Source organism: Peromyscus leucopus, chromosome 1 (genome assembly GCF_004664715.2).
Source record: "Peromyscus leucopus breed LL Stock chromosome 1, UCI_PerLeu_2.1, whole genome shotgun sequence".
In the NCBI taxonomy this organism is placed as follows: domain Eukaryota; kingdom Metazoa; phylum Chordata; class Mammalia; order Rodentia; family Cricetidae; genus Peromyscus; species Peromyscus leucopus.
The window spans coordinates 12,411,857-12,430,781 of NC_051063.1; the positions used below are offsets into that span (position 1 = coordinate 12,411,857).

At 39.4% G+C, this 18,925-nt stretch overlaps 1 protein-coding gene across 1 annotated transcript in view; it reads left to right on the forward strand.

Moving 5' to 3' along the window:
* Trpm6 (transient receptor potential cation channel subfamily M member 6) overlaps positions 1-18,925 on the forward strand; it is a 149,223-nt gene that overhangs the window by 23,745 nt on the left and 106,553 nt on the right. The window contains exons 2-6 of the mRNA XM_028874898.2: positions 3,539-3,612; positions 7,703-7,741; positions 10,420-10,597; positions 14,585-14,798; positions 15,320-15,444. Of these exons, the coding sequence (XP_028730731.1) occupies positions 3,539-3,612; positions 7,703-7,741; positions 10,420-10,597; positions 14,585-14,798; positions 15,320-15,444 (630 nt within the window). The remainder of the gene's footprint in view (positions 1-3,538; positions 3,613-7,702; positions 7,742-10,419; positions 10,598-14,584; positions 14,799-15,319; positions 15,445-18,925) is intronic.

An 18,925-nucleotide genomic window follows, 5' to 3' on the forward strand; every position in this document is an offset into this window, starting at 1 on the left:
CAAGCACATGCTCTACCACTGATTTACATGCCTGGATGAGCTAGTCTAGGCTATCTTTTCATTTTTGCAAATGAGCAAACAGATAATGAAGAAATTGAGTGCTTCGGTCAGAAAGTCTGATCACAGAGCTGTTATCTGGTCCTTGAAAAGAATAGGCTGAGGGGCTGAGAGGTGGCTGAGCAGTTTGGGGCACTGGCTGCTCTCAGAGAACCTGGATTTCATTCCCAGCACCCACGCAGTTACTCACAACTGTCCATTGCTCCAGTTCTAGGGAATCGTGTGCCCTCTTCTGGCCACTGGAGGCACCAGACATGCATGCAGTGAACTTACATACACACAAGCAAAACACTCATATGCATAAAAAGTAAAATAAATGCATCTTTGAAAAAAGGAACAGGCTGAGCTCAGCTTGATATATATATATATATATATATATATATATATATATATATATGTGTGTGTGTGTGTGTGTGTGTGTATGTATGTATGTGTATGTATGTATGTATGTATGTATGTATGTATGTATATGAGTGTATGTATATGCTCCTAAACATTTTTTTAAATTTATTTACATACTTGTATTTGTAGATAGCATCTTTTTGTGTTGCCCAGTCTGGGCTCAAATTCTTGAGGTCAGCTGATCCTCCTCCCTCAGCTTCTGAAGTAGCTGAGGCAATAATTGGATGCTATTGTAACTGGTTTGCATATTTTTTATAGGCAATTGTGCATATGTGGTGTTGTTTCACTCTCTAGCTCCCCCCCCTTTATTTTACTTTTCTTTTTTTTTTTTTTTTTTTTTTTTTTGGTTTTTCAAGAGAGGGTTTCTCTGTGTAGCTTTGTGCCTTTCCTGGAGCTCACTTGGTAGCCCAGGCTGGCCTCGAACTCACAGAGATCCGCCTGGCTCTGCCTCCCGAGTGCTGGGATTAAAGGCGTGCGCCACCATCGCCCGGCTATTTTACTTTTCTTGACGTTAGGAATCGTGTCTTATTTGTTACAGAATTCCCAGTATGCAAGGAGTTTTGAATTCCTTAGTTGATTCAAATGTTTTGAAATTCAGAGTGAGAAATTCTTTGAGGATGTATTAATACCTTTGTATCACTTTTACTGGCACTTTGGAAAAATTAGGTATTTAATATGTCTGTAGAGTAGCTAGGTAAAATTACTAATGTTTTTAATAGGGATGAGCTTAATGATTCTAATGATTGTGTCATTTCTTTTTATGATAAATACATCATGAGCTCATGTCCATTTAGTTAATTTTAAATTCTGTGATTTTGGATTTTTCTGGATTTATATTTTCACAGTTCATTGAGTACTTTTTGGCCTTTTTTTTTTTTTTTTTTTTTTTTTTTTTTTTTTTTTTTGGTTTTTTGAGACAGTGTTTCTCTGTGTAGCTTTGCACCTTTCCTGGAACTCACTCTATTCGACCAGGCTGGACTCGAACTCACAGAGATCTGCCTGGCTCTGCCTCCCCGAGTGCTGGGATTAAAGGCATGTGCCACCACTGCCTGGCTTAAACAGTAGACTTTTTTTTTTTCAAGACAGGGTCTCTCTGTGTAGTTTTAGTGCCTGTCCTAGATCTCGCTCTATAGACCAGGCTGGCCTCGAACTCACAGAGATCTGCCTGCCTCTGTTTCCCAAGTGCTGAGATTAAAGGCGTGCGCCACCACTGCGCGGCCTGAGTGCTTTTTAATACATAAAAAATAGTTGTAGACTGTGAAAAAGGGACAGAAGGACTTAGGATCCAACTGTCCCCTCTCTCTTCTGATTAACATCTGGACCCTGTCATCTTGTGTTGTATTTAGTAATAAACACTTGGATTTAAAGTCTGTGTATTTAAAATAAAATTACTTCCATCACATTCTGTTATACTTTGTATGGATGTCTAAAGTTATATCCACACTTCTAATCTTATGCTATTTGGTATTAAAATATTTTCATATTGGGGGCTAGAGAGATGGCTCAGTGGTAAAAGCACTTGGTGGTCTTCCAGAGATTTAGGTTGGGCTCACAACTCCAGTTCTACAATCTAATGTCATCTTTTGGCTTTCTGGAGCAGCTAAGCATACATGTAGTGCTCATACACATGTTCAGGCAAAATATGTTTACCCATAAAAAATTAACATCTTGAAATGAATAAATAAAAATAAATCAAAAACTATTTTTATACTATGACAAAACCAAGCTTTTGTTAGTTGGCTTCAATGGTAGTTCCTTGTCTTACGTTTGCGGACTTCTAATGCAGCTTCTAGAGGAGGTTGGCTATGATTTGAATTTTGTAGAATGGAAAGTATTTTGTTAAAAGAGAGTGTGTCTCAAGTCTCTATGTAGGTTTTGTATCAAGGAATAAAGTTGCCAATAGTAAGCTGTGCTTACAGACTATCTAAGTAAATTGCCAAGATGATAACTGTTCTTGGACATGCTTTTCAATCTTTTGATGTCTTAGCCATGTTGGGATTTAATAAGTGATAAGGCCTTTTTGTCCTTGTGACTATAATTCTAGTGAATATTTTCATTCTTTTTACCAGAGTATCTCTATTTTCTTCATTTTCATTCTCATATTCTTGGCTTCTGTGCTATTAGTGTTTGTGAGAGCAACACCTTTGCCTCATACCTGAATATCTATGACAATGGAGCAGGGTTTCAGTTTGCCTTATGTAGAAAATTATATCTCTACTATTTTAATAGATGTTTAAAGAAAAAACTCATTGAGGTTGAATTAAGGTCAAACAGGAAGGAGTTACGTCTAAATTTGGATTAGAAGTTTTTGCGACTGTCTCCAGTATCCTGATATTATTAGCCTTGGCTTTTCTGATTGAATGATTCATTTCACATAGCCCTGTGATCTCCTTAGAGAAAAACAGCAAACCTGTACATCTTTTCTTCCCCATTATGTCAACAGTAAGTCAGAGTATTTGTTCTTCTTAAAAAAAAAAAACAGTATGGGGAACCTAATATTCATGTGTCATTTGGATTATGGCCCAAGATATGGAAGTAAATCTTAGCAGGTTTGAGGGAACATATCAATTATAGCTTCCCTAAGATCTTGTTCCTCAAGGTGAGATTATTTTGTGTGAACATTTAGCTGTAGAATCTACTGAGTACTTAACCTGTTTTGGTTTTGGTTGGTCTTGGCAGTGTGTGTGTGTGTGTGTGTGTGTGTGTGTGTGTGTGTGTGTGTTAATGAACACATGTGTGGTTGTCCACGAGGAGGGCAGAGAGTGACACTGGATGTCTTCCTGTATTGCTGAGTCAGCTAGACTGGCTTTCCTGCAGGCCCAGGGATCTTCTTTTCTCTGCCTCCCCAGAGCAAAACTACAGGTACATGCTACTGCACCTGCTTTTATGTTGAGTGTTAGGGATCTGAACTCAGGTCCTCATGATTGTGCAGCAAGCACTTTACTGAATGAACTGTGTCTCCAGCCCCGGTCATGATATTTTAATGAACATCATTTTATATATACCTGAATTACCACAGTTACACCACACTCTCATTTCATTAAAACAGAACACAAAATAATATTTTTCTCTGTTTCAGAAATCTTGGATTGAAGGGGTATTCTACAAGAGAGAATGTAACAAATTCATACCCAGCTCAAAAGACCCTCACAGGTACAATTTTAAATTACACTTTTCCTTTTTACTTCAAGTGCTATATGAAGAAATTCAGAAATATCACTTATGGAGAGTGTTTAATGGTAGCTTGAAGTGACAGTATTTTATCATTTCAATGTGTTTGTTCCTGTACTCCATAAAAGCATGCCATGAAGATTGTAGAAAATCTAGTAAGAGAAGGAACTGTCAGTTTCCTATGATAGCCCCAGTGCTTGTCGCCAACATGTTCCTGTTAAATGTCTGTTTAAAGAACTAATCAACTCAAAAGAGGAAAAAAATTACATGTAATAACAGCACTTACTTGTTGCACTGTGGTGGGTTTCACTCCATGTGGTACTGCAGTTTCCCTTGGAGGCAGGACAGATGTCATAGGGATATAAGGCTATAACCCACCAAGTTAGGGCAAATGATTTTACTCCATTTTATCTCCATATTGAGTATTCAAAATACTGTGACTCTTCTTTATCCCAACTAAAGTTTCCCTGGGAAATGGTGACTGTTGAGGACATGTCAGGGACATTGCAGAGATCCAAAGGGGCCAGGAGACTTAGTTGTGTTTGCTCCTGAGGCTTTGTGTTTATGCAGATTGCAGGCAGCAGGGCTGAGTTAGAGAACTCCATGTTCTGGACAACCCTATGGAAACTCTACTTGTAGGAACAAAGTTCAGCAGCTGGAGAAATGGGGGAAGAAAGGTCTACGGAAAATTCCTCAGGGTAATCAGGTCTCTGAGTTAAGACCGGATGTCATTGCCCTGGTGGAAAATTGATAGGGAAATGTAAGTATTTTAATTAGGGTAGCTAAGTCTATTTTAGATCCCCTTGAGCCATTGGCCTTACATTCATTTAAAGTTTAGATGTCATGAGTACATGCTTATGAAGGAAAGCATGGTAAGGTCCTTTGGCAAGGACTAAAATGGTGTTCTTTGCCTTTGTTAAACATTGACTAGTCCCACCCTCACTGAATTACCTATGGTTGGTAAGCTCTGTAATTGGAAATTCTCATTTTACCTGTTTACAAAGTGTTTACAGGATGCCAAGGTAACATTGTTTTTTTTTTTTCCATTCATCTTTTATGGTATCATGTGACATGACACTCATTTCACTTCTTTAAATGGAAAGTCATCTTCATAATTACCTTGGACCTCAGGAAAATGACAAAATGCCAAGTGTGGTTAGCCCTAAGATGAAAGGAGAATGTTAAATCTGGAACAGAATTCAGTGTTAGAGCATGCATTTAGTGTGATGGGGCCCTGCCATCAATTCCCATCACCAGAGAAAAGAAAACCATTGGGCACATATTTAAGATAGGGTATCAGTATGCAGCCTGTGCTGGCCTTAAATCCACCATTCTCCTGCTTCAGCTTCCTGGGTACTGCAACTACAGACATGTGCCTGACTCCACTGAACATAATTCTATGAAAGATTCAAGACTTCCTACATTTATGGAGAAAAAAAAATCAGTCTCTATGTGTGATTACAAAAAATTTAATAGATGACCATGATCATTCCTCTTATATTGTCTGTTTTCTTGGGTTCTAGTAAGATTCTCAGGAAAAATAGCTTTTGTGTGTTTTTGTCATGAAGTAGTGTATCTGTCATGTCTTCACCCTTGTGAGGAAATACCGGACACAGTAGGGAGGAGGGACTTGTTTTGATGTTCAACTCTGGAAGGTCCCAGGACAGCGTGTAGGGTAGATTACTTTGTCTCTGCGTGTGGCGGTATCTTGTTGACATTATTCACCCCAGGAAACAGAAACCGTGATTGGAGTGAGTGGTAAGTCATGACCTTCAAGGGTCTTCCATCAAGTGAGATATTTCTGCCAGTCAGGCCCCACCTCTTGAAGGCTGTCCACCGTCACACAGCACCACAAACTGTGGGGTGGACATCAAACATTCAAACATTAACCTGGGGTGGGGGTGGAACCAGATTTAAACTGTAAGACTAGAATTTCACTATTTTATACCAATACAAATTTCTCTCTTCTATTAAATCTTTTTTAGCTCCTAATAAGAAAACAATCATATAGGCTTGATTATAATTTCTCTTTTTTCCTTCTTATTTTTAAGAAAAGACACAAAGGTTGGTATAGGAAAAAAATGAAGGTTAGAATGCCAGGTTTTAAACAGAACCTTAGAATGATCATTGTTTTATGAATAGTGTCTTTCTTTCTTGTTGATTAACTACAGTTTTTAAACATTGCTTTACACTGACCATATGATTGATCACTCATGAGTAAATCCTGGAAGTTTTTCTGAAAATTAAAGAGGAAAACTAATGAGGAAAAGAATTATACTCATATTAAGTCCCAAATAATTTTACAAATTCAATAAAGTACTCATCAAAATCATGAAAGATTTTTTAAGGAATTTGAAAAAATTCATATGGATATATATGTGTCTAGAAAAGTAAAACAATTTTAATCCTCCTTTTTCATCTATCTATCTATCTATCTATCTATCTATCTATCTATCTATCTACCTATCTATCTATTTATTTTGACACTAGAGGTGGAATATAGGACTTCACATACTTCCCAGCCAAGAAAAGAAGACAAGTATTTAAAAGAAGACTAAAACATAGAAGACTTACCTTTGAGATGTCATGATGCATTACCAAGCAGCAGTGATGAGAACTGAGTCCAAAGCTCTGTGGCAGAGCCTAGAATGTGCAAGGCTTTGGATTCCATTCTTAGCACTATGCCAAACAAATAAACCAAAGCAAACCAAACAAAACCAAATTAAACAAACCAAACCAAATCAACTAAAACAACCCAAAACCAAACCAAACTAAGGCAACTAAACTAAACAAAATCAAAGCAAGCCAGATTAAACTAACCAAACCAACCAAACCAAACCAAGCCAAACCAACCAATAAAAACAACCAAACTAACCAAACAAACAAATAAAAAAATACTCCAACAAAGCAGTGTTATGAAACAGAGTGACATTAGAAACTCCTGTCTAATGGTGATCAATTGATATTGTTACACACACACACACACACACACACACACACACACACACACACACACACATACATTGAGAGAGTGTCTCTTGCAGCCCAGGATGATCTGGAACTCAGGATGTCACAGAGTATGACCTTGAACTTCTGATCTTCCTCATTCCATCTCTGGAGTTATAGGTGTGTTCCTTCATACCCAGTTTATAAGGAACTATGGATAGAATCCAAGGCCTCTTTTGTGCTAGGCAAACTGAAGGAGCTACATCACTGGTCCTGTTTTATGACTTTAAAATATTTAAAAGTACGTTTTATTACTTGATTTCCTAGGGTTCTGTGTTATCTTCATTGTTTAGTAATTATAATAACAATGATATCAACAGTAATACCTACCTATAATGGTTAGCCTCCATTGCCAGCTTGACTGGATTAAGAATCACCTACTGAATTAATTAGGCATACTTCTAGGTGTGTTTATGAGAGTGTGCCCAGAGAAATTTAACTGAGGAGGAAAGACCCACCCAGAACGTGGTGAGTACATTTCCCATAGGCTGATCCCAGAATGAATAAAAGAGGAAAGGTGAACCAGCATTCCTCTCTCGGTGCCTGGTTGCTGATGAGTGTGAGCAGCTGCCTCTCACTCACCTTCATGACTTCCCACCTCGATGGACTGTGTCCCCTCAAACTGTGAGCCAAAACAAACCCTTCTTTCCTTAAATTGCTTTTATCAGGGATTTCGTCGCAGGGGTGAGAAAAGTAACTAGTGTACTTTTATTCCATGTACTGCAATATACAAGGTGACATGAGCTACTTCAGATATATTAAGATAATCATTCTTATCACCTTATGGGGGTCATAAAGGGTTTGCAGTTATTTCTGAGTGTGAGATCTACGGCTTAGAAGAATCACTGAATCAATGGTATTCAAATTTAGGTATTTTGGTTTCATAGTCCATGGTTTCTACAGTGTAATTATACATAGGAGATGATATGGAAAGTAAATGATGCATGAATATTTGGCAAATTCTAATTTTCAGACCATGAAAAATGATAAATATTTACTAGATCAGCATTAAGTTCTTATCACACATATTGGTAAACTAACAATGCTTTTATTTTTTTTAATTCAGATGCACTCAAGGCTGCCAAGTCTGCCAGAATTTAGTCAGGTGAGGCTTGACAAATCAGCTTCTTTTCATTTTAAGGTGGTGTGTTGAAAAGTGCTTGGGAGAGTTTCTTCAGATCGCCAGATTTTTTTTTTTTTTTTTTTTTAGTTTCTAGCAGGGGAGCTCAACTCCTTGTAAATCTTAGACTGAGGAACAGTCTCCTTTATCTGGGAAGGTTGTCTGCTTCAGTGGAGCACAAAGCTTTGGGAGGGACACCAATGGAACATTGAGGGGGAAACTGGACACCCTTGAAGTGGCCTGGGTCAGGGGAAATAACTCTGTTGATTGATGGGTGTCAGAAGTTGAATGGACTCAGATTAAGGCACATGTTATTTTCTCTGAAAAAGATGGAGGTATGAAAGTTTTGTGTGTGTGTGTGTGTGTGTGTGTGTGTGTGTGTGTGTGTTCATTCTTCTCTTGCTTGCTTGAGCATGATACTTGAATCTACTAGAAGTCCTGAGTTATTGAGACAAGCAGACATCTTAGGATATTTGACAAGAGCTTTTACCACCTAAAACATGTATGAAACATTACATTTTATTTTGCTATCACATTGTATTTGGATAAAATGTAGCTCTGTGTTGCATATGCAAGTGAGGTATTTGACATATGAGTTGCACCTGTTATATTTGCATAAAAACAGGCAAAACACCCACACTGCACAATAAAGTAAACTTTGCAGTGCTGTACACATTTTAACAGTCATGCACATTTTAAAGCAGGTGTCATCAAGTGGGTTTACCCTTCCTTTTTGTCAGTGGAGCAAAATAAAACTTCCTTAATTCTGACCATATCCTAAAGCTTGTGAGTTTAACCAATGCTAACTTTAACTTTCATATTATTTGATTTTTATATTTTTAAATTTTGAGGTAGAGTCTTGGGGTCATGTTAAATTGCCTAGGGTGGACTCCCTTTTCTAATTCTCTGGTCTCAGTCTAATTAGTAGCTGAGATTGTAGGTGGTGGCCATCACCACACTTGACCTACTGGCTTTTTTTTAAAAACATGGTCTCCTGTAGTTTAGGCTATTCTTAAACTTGTCATGTAGCTAAGGATAAACTTGAACTTTTGATTCCCCACCTTTATAGTGCTAAAATGAATGATGTATACACCATACCTGATTTTTGTAGTGCTGGAGATCAAACCCAGGGCTTCTTTCATCTTAAGGCAAGCACTATACCAATGGAGCTATTGTTTAGCCCTATATTTGCATTCTTATTTGTGAAAGTTCAGGTTACTTAGTCATTTATAGTATTTTAAAATTATGAACAGAAAAATGATGAACAATTTGGTGCACTTGTAATTTCACTTCTATCATGACTAATATTTACTATGTGGATTGATATGAACATATAATATTATTTATAAGTGAATATACATGTATTGGGATCCATGCTAAGCATTCCTGCCTTTGATAGAGTGGACTTCACATGTTTTACTCTACACCACATCATTAAACATTTGGGGTTATGCATGCCAATATATATGTTATAGGCATGCTTATTTACAAATTATATAAATATATACTACTATATTAAGAAAGTAAAGAGTTAGTGAAGGGAAAAGATAGATGAAAAACACTGAAGCACTTTATCAATAGAAAAGCTTGTGTTTCCCTCACTCTCAACTACTTTTATTTAAAGGAGGTAGAGTCATATCTGATGGCACCCTACTGTAATCTAACTACATAGGAGGCTGGAGCAGAAGCATCATTTGAATCTAGAACTTGTAGTTCAAGACTAGCCTGAGCATCCTGGTGATATTCCATCTTAAAAAAACCTGGTGCCAGGGTAACTCCCAGGAATCCACAAGGATGATCCCAGCTAAACTCCTAGCAATAGTGGAGAGGGTGCCTGAACTGGCCTTCTCCTGTAATCAGATTGGTGACTATTCTAATTGTCATCATAGAACTGGGCCGAGCTCCAAGAGTCCAGTTGAAGAGAGGGAAGAGGGATTATATGAGCAAGGGGGGCAAGATCATGATGGGGAAACCCACAGAGACAGCTGACCCAAGCTTGTGGGAGCTCATGGACTCTAGACCGACAGCTAGGGAGGTTGTATGGGGCCGACCTAGGTCCTCTGCATATAGATGACAGTTATGTATCTTGTTCTGTTTGTGGGGCCCCTAGCAGTAGGACCAGGAGCTGTCCGTGGAGTATGAGCTGGCTTTTTGGAACCCACTCCCTATGGTGGGATGCCTTGCTCAGTCTTGATGTATGGGGGAGGAGTTTGGTCCTGCCTCACTTTGATATGCCATGCTTTGTTGACCCTCATGGGAGGCCTTACCCTTTCTGAATGGAGATAGATGAAGAGTGGATGGGGGGAGGGAATGGGAGGAGACAAGGGAGGGGAAACTGTGGTTGGTATGTAAAATAAATAAAAAAATTAATAAAAAAGGCCAAAAGAATAAACAAAACAACAGGAAATGAGAGAGATGATGTAAATTCCAATTATATGTATTTATGATCTTCTTTCACGACATTGCCGACAGAGTGTATAACAGTGTTAAGAAGAGGCAGGGGCTGGCGAGATGGCTTTCTGGGTAAAGGTGCTCACTGCCAAGTCTGGTGAACTGAACATGAATTTTTTAAGAGTTCTCAATACATGACAGCTATACATCGATCTGAGGTTGGAAATATTGCACCAGTTTTCTATTCTGAGTGACTATTTTCCTGGATTTAGGTGTTACTGTGGCCGACTGATTCATGAACATCATGGGCTAGATTATGCCTGGAGCCTCTCAGCTGACGAAGACAGTGGAAATGAGCAATGGTCTGTTGAGAAGCACACAGTGAAAAGCCCTACAGATACCTTTGGCACCATTAATTTCCAAGATGGAGAACATATCTACCACTCCAAGGTCTGCTGATAAACCAAACTACTATTTCACTAGTTTTGAATAGAAAAGGCCTTACAAGTGGACTTCTGAGGAGAGAGAGACACATGGTGTGGATTTATTGCAAAGGGATCCATGTTATTGATCCGTTGTCAAATCTATCCGAGTCCTCCCATCCCTTAGGTATGAGGGGTATTATCTGCATCTCAGGTGTAGGACTAGGTCCAGATGGGTGAGCAGATGACAGTCTAAGTGGGCCATAGCAGCAGTGGGGACTGATATGAGCTGAAGCTCTTGGGGCAGTTACAAGTTCCCTGCTTGTCAGTCCCCTGACACACACGGAGGGTGGCCAGATGCCACACCAGGAGGGTTCATTATCATTTTATTGTTAGGCAGTTTCTGCATTGTGAGGTCCAGGGAGGGTAGTATACCCTTTCTTCAGTATGCTGTCTCTAATAGTTCTCAAAATTAGTTTTCTTGCATGATTGTAATCCAGCTACGTGCTCATGTGGCCTTGGTGAACTTTATAAATTTATAGAGTAGCACCTTTTTAAACTTTAGGGTTATTTGTCAGTGTGTTCCTTGTGGGTGGTGCCAGAGAGATGGTGCTGTTTATGTGGCCACCAAGGTGCAGAGTCTGCATTTGCAGGCGAAAGCAGAGTCAGCTAATGCTTGTAAAGTGGAATCTCTCAGGGCAAGGTGCAGCCTGTAACACTGCAGTTTTACACAACATGCAGTGACTTTGGGCAGGTCACAGCCTGATTTTAACAGCAGCCAGGGAGAAATAGGGAGTATGGACAAGGGTAACAGTACCCCTAGTGACACAGCTTCTTTCCATTAGGCCCCACCATCTACAGCTTCTACCCTGTCCCTTTAACGCCATAGGCTGGTGAGTAGGAGTTTAACGGGGTGCTTTTGGGGATACTGCAGGTCTAAACTGGAGCATGCAGTGTTACCTGGTCAGCTGTCCCTCAGGTGTACTCTTCTGAGAGCAGTCATCACCTTCTGTTTTATGCACCTGATTCCCCAAGTGAAGCAACCTCAGGGAAGCTGAGGGCCAGCCAAGCTCTGGAGGTGACTGTCAGAAGGCAGATTTAATAAGGTTGCATACAGTTCTACAGGAATCTACATTTAGAGTTACTCATTCTCTTGCATTTAACTGCCCATGCTTATTTCTGTTTCAGTTGGCAGAAAAAAAAATCCCCCTTATTTCCTGATCCCCTTTGGAGCCTAATTCTTAGAGAACCCTGTGTGCAATTTGACACTCTTTTCTTTTGCTGTTTTGTTTGTTTGTTTGTTTTGGTTTTTCAAGACAGGATTTTTCTGTATAACAGCCCTAGCTGCCCTGGAACTCACTGTGTAGACCAGGCTGGCCTTTAACTCACAGAAGTCTGCCTACCTCTGCCTCCCAGGTGCTGGGATTAAAGATGTGCACCACCACCACCTGGCTTGCTGTTTTTTTTTTTAAGACTTTTTAAAATTTATTTATTTATTTATTTATCTATCTATCTATCTATTTATTTATTTTCTTATTATGTATTTGTGTATGTGTGTCTGTGTGAGTGTATGGTATATATGTGGGGTACTGGTGGAGGCCTTGGGTGCCTTGGGGCTAGAGTTATAGATTGTTGTAAGCCACTTAATGTAGTTGCTAAGAACTGTACTTGAGTCCTCTGGAAGAACAGCAAGTGCTCTTTACCACTGAGCAGCCCCCCCCCACCCCCCGCCTCTCTCTATGTCTGTCTTTATTTCATTGTTAATGTTTGTTTGTTGCAGTACTGGGGTTAGAATCCAGGACCTTCTATGTGCAAGCCAAATACTCTATTATTGTTCCGCGATCCCAGATATCGTTTATTCTTATCCATCTTTATTTATTCCTTTTTTCTGTGCACGCATTACTTACTGTGTGCCTATATACTCCCTATGGTCCAAAAAGAATAGGTTTTCTGTATTAACATTGCTTGGCATTTGGGGAGGGCAATAGGAAATAAAAGTGGAGGATGCTATGTAAACAGGTTCTTTGAGCGAATGAAAAAGATAACCCTTTCTGTCTCAGTGAGAGGATTCAGTGTGCAGTGAGAAAGGCATTCAAAAGTAGAGAAAACAGGCTCGGGTGTTAAGCTGAGATCTGAAGGTGAACAGAGTGAATGGGTCCAATGAAAATTGAAAATGTAGCTAGACTTATCTCCTGACAATTAGCTGTTTTTTTTTTCCTTTAAATTTGTTTTTATTTTATGTGTATGGATGGTTTGTCTGCATGTGTGTCTGTGTACCACATGTGTGCCTGGTGCCCATGGAGGTGGGAAGAGAACATCAGATCTCTGGGAACTGGAGTTACAGATGGTTATCACTCTCCATTTGGGTGCTGGGAATTGAACCTCCACCCTCTGGAAGAGCAGCCAGCAACCACTGAGCCATTTCTTCAGCTTGACAGCTCGCTTATTTGACACTCAGCTTCCAGCTGTCGTTACAGCTTGTGTATCTGAATGCATCTTCCTCCATGTCTCAGCTGAGTAGGGCTGCCTGAGCTTCCTCCATCCTTCAGGTCTGTATTGAGCAGGACCACAGCTTGAGAGAGACTGTGTTGCAGTTTCCTTCCCTGAGTCCCCCCTCCACACCCCGCCCCCAAGGCCTCATTCTACAAAGGATCTGAGAGAGTGTGGCTATAAGGTTCGGTCTGGGGAGTGAGTTCCTTATAAGGGAAACAGAAGAGAGATGTTCAGTAGGCCTTTAGGTGGAAAAGCCAGTCCTAATAACAGTTCTTTGAGGATGTTTCTCCAAAGAGCAGTATCTTCTAGTATGGGGAAGACTTAGAGTTGAGGGCAGGCTTACCTGGGAGAAGAGCTGGGGCACAAGCAGGTGAATGGGGCCCAGGCTCCACCTTTGCCTGTCCTCACCCTGTACTCTCAGTCACAAAACCATCTCCTAAGGGTCAGCCCGTGTTTGTCCTGCTGCTGTCGTGTGCTGCAGCCTGGCAGCTCAGTGGCATCCCTCATACATGCAATCACGCGCAATCTTCCTTCTATTCTTCCTGTTCCGTGTGTATTTTGATAGCTGTACAGCCCTGGTGGTCAGAAATTCTGTTATTTTAATTACGAAATGAAGTGCTCCTATATTAACAAGTTCAAAGATGAGTAGCAAACTACTTTGTTATCATCACTTTAGAGGGCACTATGATAACTTACACTTGCTTGTATGGAAGTTCCACCCATGCTTTCTTTTGGTGTAGACCTGTAATTCATGGTTTCCTAATGCCCTCCTGTTTTTTTTTTTTTTTTTTTTTTTTTTTTTTTTTTTTTTTTTTTTTTTTCTTTCATAATCCTGGCTTATTCCTGCGGTTGGTTGGGCTTCAGTTTGAGGTAGGCGAACTCACCTCACTGGGCAGAACTTAAGTGGCCTGTAGCCAGTTGTGCCCTGTCAGACCAGCTGCAGTGACTCAGTGGCTCTCCTAGGTGTGACCTCGCTGGTCTTTTCTTTGGCTAGCAGTATCAGGGATCAGTGTACTTATTTTCTAAAGAAAATTTTCTCAGCGGGATAATGGTATGCAAAGAAATTGTTGGTAGGTAAATTAAAAACATGGTATAGATGCTCATGCTCCTGAATTTTTAAAATGTCTACAAATATATGAAAGGGATCAAGTAAATGCAAAGTCATGGTATTTATGAAAAGTCACATTTCATCTCCTTTATAAAGCTCTCTTCCAATGGCTTTACTGATGTTCTGATGAAGTATTTTTGCCTTACCTCCAGCCTTCTTATGAACCATGGAGGCCAAACCTCCAAACAGAGGAAATTATCATATAGTGGTTTATAATTCCCAGAAGGAAGTTGGAGGGAGTATGGAGTCCTTAAAAGAGAATATTTCCATTAGGTGAAGTTAAACTTCCAGAGAGGCCCTGAACACTCTCTGGCCAGGCTATGGCCACCCTAGTGGCTCTGCTGTGTGTTTATTTTCTCTACTGACTTGCATGTTTCACTGTGTTCTCTTCATGGGTCTATACTGTCCTTCCAGTATATTAGAACTTCTTATGATACAAAATCGGATCACCTGTTGCATTTGATGTTGAAAGAATGGAATATGGAGCTGCCAAAGCTTGTGATCTCTGTCCATGGGGGTATCCAGAACTTCAAGATGTCCTCTAACCTCAAAGAAGCCTTCAGCCAGGGTCTGGTCAAAGCTGCAGAGACCACAGGAGCATGGATAATTACTGAAGGCATAAACTCAGGTAAAGCTCATGCCAGACTCCTCCCCATCCTTTCCCTATTTAAGCAAGAGTCAAATAGCCTGCTATCAAATCCCTTCACTGTAGCACTTGCAGATATGGTAATGTTAGGGAGAAAGACAAACCAAACCAAGCCAAAAAACCCATCCTCCATACAGTGGTCTCTGAACCTCATGCCTTATATACATCAGAGTTAATCTGCAGGGTATTTTACGGTCACATTGGAGAACACTAGAATGTTCCTGAAGTCAAGCAGTGCATGGAACATTCTAGCCAGGCAAAAGTAGTGACTTTTAGAAATTGGTCAAGGAAGGGGAGAATTATTCAGTTCCTGGTCCAGCGGCAAGAGGGAGAGAGGTTAAGAGAGGAGAGAGACAGGCAAGAAGCCAGCATCCAGTTCCGCTGTGCTAGGAGCCTACCTTAAGAGTGACTTTTTTTTTTTATATGATCATCTACTTGTCTGTGAGAGTCATTGCTCTTAATCTGTGAGCTGAAATTTGACTTCTGCTCTGGTTGTTTCATAGGAGTGTCCAAGCATGTTGGCGATGCCCTAAAAGCCCATTCCTCTAAGTCCTTGAGGAAAATCTGGACAGTTGGAATCCTTCCTTGGGGTGTCATTGAGAACCAGAGAGAACTAGTTGGAAAAGATGTGAGTAGACAATCCTTTCATAACAAAGGAGAATGAAATGTATCTGAACTGCCTTCTTTACAATATACCCAAATATCTGATAAGACACCTCAAATGTGATAAATCCCAAACTAACATTTGCCTTCCTATTACATCTGTTACCCTATCTCACAAAATGCCAGTTCTGTATTGCAACTGCCTAAGCCAAAAACCTTGGATTAAGTTTAGAGTGACCCCTTTTGTGTTATGCCTCAAACCTGACCTGCCAGTAAACTCTCAGCCCTACCTTCAGAATATAACCAGAATCTGCCTTTTTCGTTTTCTCTGCCCCATCATTGAGGCTAGTCCAAATGGCCAAGCTCTGACACCCAAATATTTGGACGAGTCTTCCTTCCTCTCACTCGTGTTCTGTTATAGCCTAGCCTCAATACAATAGCAGAATAATTCTTATAAAATAGAAATTGAACCATGCTATTCTTTGTGAAATTCTTCAGTGGATCCATCCTTCACACAGCCAATGTATAGAGCCTTGCAGTGTTTACATGGAGTACAAATTACATTGTTAAGTTGGCCATTTCTACTTGTTTTCTCCCAGCTTATACTCTGCTCTGCTTTATTCGTTCCTGTGTATTGATTATTTGTGTGTGTGTGTAAAAGAATGTGTGTATGTGTGTAGAATATGTGTATATATATATAATATTTGTGTGTATGAGTATGTGTAAGGATATGTGTGTATAAGAATGCTGTGTGTATAAGAATGTTGTGTATAAGAATATGTGTAGGTGTGTGTAGAATCTGTGTGTGTGAGAACATGTGTGTAACAATGTGTGTGTGTAAGAATGCATATAAATGTGTGTGTGTGTGTGTGTGTGTGTGTGTGTGTGTGTGTGTGGTGTGGCGTGTTTGTGTGCAGACAGGTCCACATGTATGTATGTAGACTTGTGTGGAGCCAGAACACAATCTTGGTATTGTTTCTCAAGTGCCCACATCCTTCCCCACCTTTCTTTTGAGACAGGGTCTCTCACTGGCCTGGAGCTCACTGAGGGGGTCAGTCAACGAACCCCAGGGATCTGAAAATTCTGTCTCCCTAGTGCTGGCGATACAAACATGTACACATATATCATCATGCTTGACTTTTGTTCCACCTCCCCAAGCCCTACTTTTTTTTTTAAAGTGTGCATTCTGGGGATTGAATTTGGGTCCTCATAGGCTCTTTGTAGTCGGAACCTCTCCCCAGACCCATGCCTGTTTCTGTCTTTGTTGAAAGGGAATGGAATGTCTAAACTTATTTATAAAGCACATGTGTTTTTGTTGTTGTTGAAATTTATAGTGCATTAGAAAAAAGATATAAGGAGATAATTACTGACAATATTTAGTATGTTATCATTTTAGAATTTGGTTACATATTTGTATTTATGTAGAGTTAAAATGCTTGGTGTGTGTGTGTGTGTGTGTGTGTGTGTGTGTGTGTGTGTATGGTGTACGAATCTTTGCACATGTGTGAACATGTGCATTGCCCACAGGCATGTCTGTAGAGGTCAGTGGTCAATGCCAAATGTCTTCTATTGCTCTTCACCTTAATTTCTGAGAGTTACTTGCTGAACCCAAGACTTGCTGTTTGGCTGTCCTGGCTGTCCTGTGAGCCCTCAGAATTTACCCATCATCCCCACAGCATTAGTGATGAAGATACACATCATCCTGCCTGGCTTTTGATGTGGGTACTGGGAACTATGAATATGATATTTGTTGTTTGACTATTTAACAGTTATTTCATGTCAGTTAATGCAGACTGGTCATGGTTTACTTTGACTTTTATTTTGGAAAACCCACATATTAAAGAGAGGTGAGGCTTGAGCTGTGGATACCATTTCTCAGCTTTAATAGCTACTAATTTGTTGTCAAATTTTGTTTCATTTATTCTTTTATCTATTTACAAATAATGATGTTCATTATTTTGAAGCAAATTCCAGACATCAAATAATTGTATCTTCAAAATAAGTATTTAAAAAGTCTCCTTTTTAATCAACTCACAAAGTAGTAGTTTCCACAGGATTTTTCCCACACATCCTGTTTTATTGACTTTTCCATCTCTTCTTTCTATTCTCCTACCTTAATTCCAGACTGAACCTTTACACCTCCAGAATCCCTTCCTCTGCTTTCACATCACATGTGTTCTAGTACCCATCCCCTGCCATGCCTTGCCCACCTCATGTCCATTTTCTTGGTCCCTTGTCTCTATAAATATTCATTCCAGATTAAGCAAAGAAATCTAAAAAATTGAAGCTATATATAAATGAAACCCTGAGTTGGACATCTTTTATTTTTATACTTTCTAATACAATGATTAAAGTTGCTATAATTACTTATGTGACCTTTGCATATATTTGTCAGATTCCCTGCTTTTAGTAGTATAGAATATAATATCCATGATTTTGTAGAAAATTAATGACAAAGTCTGTCTTAAAATAGAGGTTTTGTTTTTGTTTTTGTCCAAACTCCTTCCAAATGTAGTATGATCCCATGTAGAAAACAGATTATTGATATGTGATCTGGGTACTATTTATAAAATCTATCACCACCACCACCACCACCACCACCACCACCACCACCACCACCGACACACACACACACACACACACACACACACACACACACACACACACACACACACACTGTACAGTTAAAGTCCAGCTCTGTGAATGTGACAATTAACTTAAATGATTCATGTCTCTATTTTGTTAAGTAACACATGCAGATAACCACAGCAACAGAATTCTTTAGTTAGCATAAGTATAGCAAATAATTGTTCAGTTTTTCATACTAAGAGATATTTAAGTGCTTAGGACTTATTACTCATAACTGAAATTTTCTGAGTTTGATAAAGGGATTGAACATTGACAGTATCAAAATTTCAATAAACAACATCATTTTCAGCTTTTAAAAAACCCACAAAAATTTGAAGCTAGGGATTGAACATTGACAGTATCAAAATTTCAATAAACAACATCATTTTCAGCTTTTAAAAAACCCACAAAAATTTGAAGCTAGGGATTGAACATTGACAGTATCAAAATTTCAATAAACAACATCATTTTCAGCTTTTAAAAAACCCACAAAAAATTGAAGCTAGGATCTGTAAATGAGAGAGAACATGCAGTATTTATCTTTTTAGGTCTGGGTTACTTCAGTCAGTCTAATTTTTTTTTTTAGTTCCATGTATTTCCCCACAAACTTCATTTTTCTTCATAGATGAATAAAATTCCATTATGTATACACACGGCAGTTTTACTGTTCCTTCATTCGTTGATGGCTAATAGGCTGAATCCCTTTCCTAGATGTTGTGACTAGAGTAGCAATGAGTGTAGATGTGTAAGTACCTCTGTGAATAGTATGTAGAATCTTTTGGGTATATGTCCAGAAGTGATATTGTTGCATCATATAGACGTTCTATTTTCAAAAAAAAGCCTCTGAGCAACTTCCACACTGATTTCCACAGTGGCTA